General features: G+C 35.5%; 1 protein-coding gene across 3 annotated transcripts in view; it reads right to left on the reverse strand.

The window, feature by feature from the left end:
• Nucleotides 1-3,350, reverse strand: part of LOC122262589 (syntaxin-like domain-containing protein decima) — a 694,252-nt gene that overhangs the window by 442,702 nt on the left and 248,200 nt on the right. For all 3 annotated transcript variants that reach the window (XM_086544179.1, XM_086544177.1, XM_086544178.1), the window contains 2 exons: nt 2,945-3,097; nt 1-31 (listed from right to left, as the gene is read on the reverse strand). The exon at nt 1-31 is cut by the window's left edge and continues 90 nt beyond it. In XM_086544179.1, the coding sequence (XP_086400305.1) occupies nt 1-31; nt 2,945-2,991 (78 nt within the window). In that variant the 5' untranslated portion in view covers nt 2,992-3,097. The remainder of the gene's footprint in view (nt 32-2,944; nt 3,098-3,350) is intronic.

The following is a 3,350-nucleotide window of genomic DNA, read 5'->3' on the forward strand; positions in this document are numbered from 1 at the left end:
CGCGGACCTTCGGCTGCCCGTGCTGCCGTGCCTGCGGGACCAATATCCCCGAAACCCACATTAGGATCCTCAGTCCTTAACTTAATCAATTTGTGCAGGAATTAGAGGGCTTTGCAATAGTGTTGGTCTAATCCTATAATCGTCTTTGATATGATTCTAATCGTCGTTAATAATATCGCCATCATCATAATGTATATCCTCAATACCATTATTATCATCTTCATTTTTTTTTTATAGAAATCATCCTCATTATCATTTCCATTATCGTTATCAATATCATTATTCTGATATTAATAGTATTATTATCATAAATTATGACCACTATCAATAATGAATGTTGCTCTTCATGCTATAATGTTTATTATTATGCTGTTCATGCCATCATTATCATCATCCTAATTCTGATTATCGTGATCATTGATGACAATTGATTTCGCTAAAATCATCTTCATCTTTATATTTAATGTCACTAATAGTGTTATTATTATTAGCAGTAATTGTGCCGAGGTAGTAGTAGTAGTAGTATAATTTTCACATATCTACTCTTATCATCATAATCATCATATCATTGATTTTACTATTATCATTTACATCCTTATCATTAACAATTACAATTATTACCAATACTTATGTAATCATTGTTATCATCAACATCATTAACATCACCATTAACAGTACTAACATTATCATTATCATCATGAAATTGTAGTTTGATTAAAACTGGCCTAAATGACATGTCAAAATCAAAGGAAAAATGAAATATGTATATACATTTTATTTTCTGAATTCCCATCCCTTATAATCCTAGCAATTAATAACTCAACGCAAAAATATGCAATTTGTATCAGCCGATAGAGCCAGATACCTTTCAGCGAATGGTCTAATTTCCAATAAAACTTCCTGAATGAAAAAAAATATATATAGATGCATTTTTTCACATAATTATTATCATTAATTGTGTGTATCAGCTGTTCTACTAAATTATTTACGTTATGTAATATTGGTGATTGCAATCATTGTGGTAAACACACCTCAATATCATATTCTCCGCATGTTAATTTCTTTATGAAATTCCTATGATATCTAACGAATTTGACCTTATCTCACTTAAGTATACCTAACCTAACCTATGCTACATCAATATGAACAACACTAACTTAACCTAACCTAACCTAACCAAACAAAACCTAACCTAACCTAACCAAACCTAACCTCACCTAACCTAACCAAACCTAACCTAACCTAACCTAACCTAACCTAACCTAACCAAACCTAACCAAACCTAACCTAACCTAACTACCTACCCACACCTAACCAAAACTGATACCTAACCAACATAACTAACCTAACCTAACGCCAAAACCTAACCAAAAACTAACCTAACCTAACATAACCAAACCAAACAAACCTAACCAAACCTTTTTTTAACCTAACCAACTATACCTAAACTAACCTAAATAAACCAAAACCTAAAATAACCTAACTACCCCTAACTACTGACAAACCTAAATACTGACCACTCTAACCTAACCATAACCTAACATACAACACCTAACATATCTAACATACCAAACCTATACCCACCCACATAAAATAACCTACAAAGCTAGCCCTAACCGAACCTAACCTAACCTTAACAAAGCAAGCAACTAACCTAAACCTAACCTAACCAAACCTAACATAGCCTAACCTAACTACTAGACTAGCCTAGCCTAACCTAACCTAACAAACTCCTAACAAAACCTAACCTAACCTAACCAAACCTAACCTAACCAAAATAAACTACCCTAACTAACTGACAAACTAATCTGAAAACTCTACCTAACCTAGCTACATAACATAACCAAATTACCTAACTAACTAACTAACCTAACCAATCTAACCTAGGCTTAACCTAAGCCAATACCTAACCTAACCTAACCTGCCAACCTAACCAAACCTACCTAACCAAAGCTAACCTAGCCTTAACCTAACCTAACCTAATAACCTAACTAACCTAGCCTAACTAACCTAACCTAAACCAAAACTAATTAACCTAACCTACCAAACCTAACCTAACATACCCTACTAACCTGACCGAACTAATCTGACACTCTAACCGAACCTAACCTAAACCTAACAACTAATCTAATCTAACTAACCTAACCTAACCTAAAGCTACCTAACCTACCCTAACTAACCTGACCAAACCTAATCTGACCAACTCTAACTTAACCTAACCTAACCTAACCTAACCTAACCAAAGCTAACCTAACCTACCCTGACTAACCTGACCAAACCTATTCTGACCAACACTTACCTAACCTAACTTAACCTAACCTAACTTAACCTAACCTAACCTAACCTAACCAAACCTAACCTAACCTAACCTAACCTACCCTAACTAACCTGACCAAACCTAATCTGACCAACTCTAACCTAACCTAACCTAACCTAACCTAACCTAACCTAACCAAACCTAACCTAACCTAACCTAACCTAACCAAACCTAACCTAACCTAACCTAACCTAACCAAAGCTAACCTAGCCTAACCTAACCTAACATAAAATAACCTAACCTAACAAACAACCCAAAACCTAACTAACCAAACACTATCCTAACCTAACCTAACCAGAACTAAACCTAAACTACCTCCTAAACAACCTAACCTAACCTATCCTATCTTAACCTAACCTAACCTAACCAACCTAACCTAACCTAATATAATATAACCTAACCTAACCAAGCCAACCTAATCTAATCTAATCAAATATAACCAAACAAAACAAAACCTAATCTAATTCAATCTAATCTAATCAAATCTAACCTAACCAAACCAAGCCACATCAACCCAAACCAAACCAAATCTAACCAAACCAAACCAAGCCAACATCAACCCAAAACCAAATCTAACCTAACCAAACCTCAACCATGTTAACTAATGAGCCTCGAGAAGTGTCTTACCTATGTGGTCTCCTTTGTTCATTGGTCTTGTTGTCTGTAACACTCATGCGTTCAAGCGGACCCCGACCCGGTTATCCAGTGTCGTCTTCGGGTTGGGACACAGCGGGTTCTCGGGCAGTTGCGATTCAGTGGAGACCCGATCCGCCAGTCATGCTGTTGGGTAGGGGAGAGAAAAGAGGGAAAGATTATTTTGTTATTCATGTTTTTTGATTGATTGATGTTAAGTACGTTTTTTTTAATATTGTTTTGGGAATTTGAGTGGTCAGTGTTTGGAAAGGTAGGAAGGAGAATGGACTTGATTTTTATAATGTATGGTGTGACGTTTGCATGATTCTGATGAAGTTTTCATATCGATACGTTAGTTACGTGATATATTTCATTGTGTGTTTTTTCGTTTTTATCCAGA

The sequence above is a fragment of the Penaeus japonicus genome, unplaced genomic scaffold, assembly GCF_977035675.1.
Source record: "Penaeus japonicus unplaced genomic scaffold, GWHDUDI00000001_assembly GWHDUDI00000014, whole genome shotgun sequence".
NCBI classification, from domain to species: domain Eukaryota; kingdom Metazoa; phylum Arthropoda; class Malacostraca; order Decapoda; family Penaeidae; genus Penaeus; species Penaeus japonicus.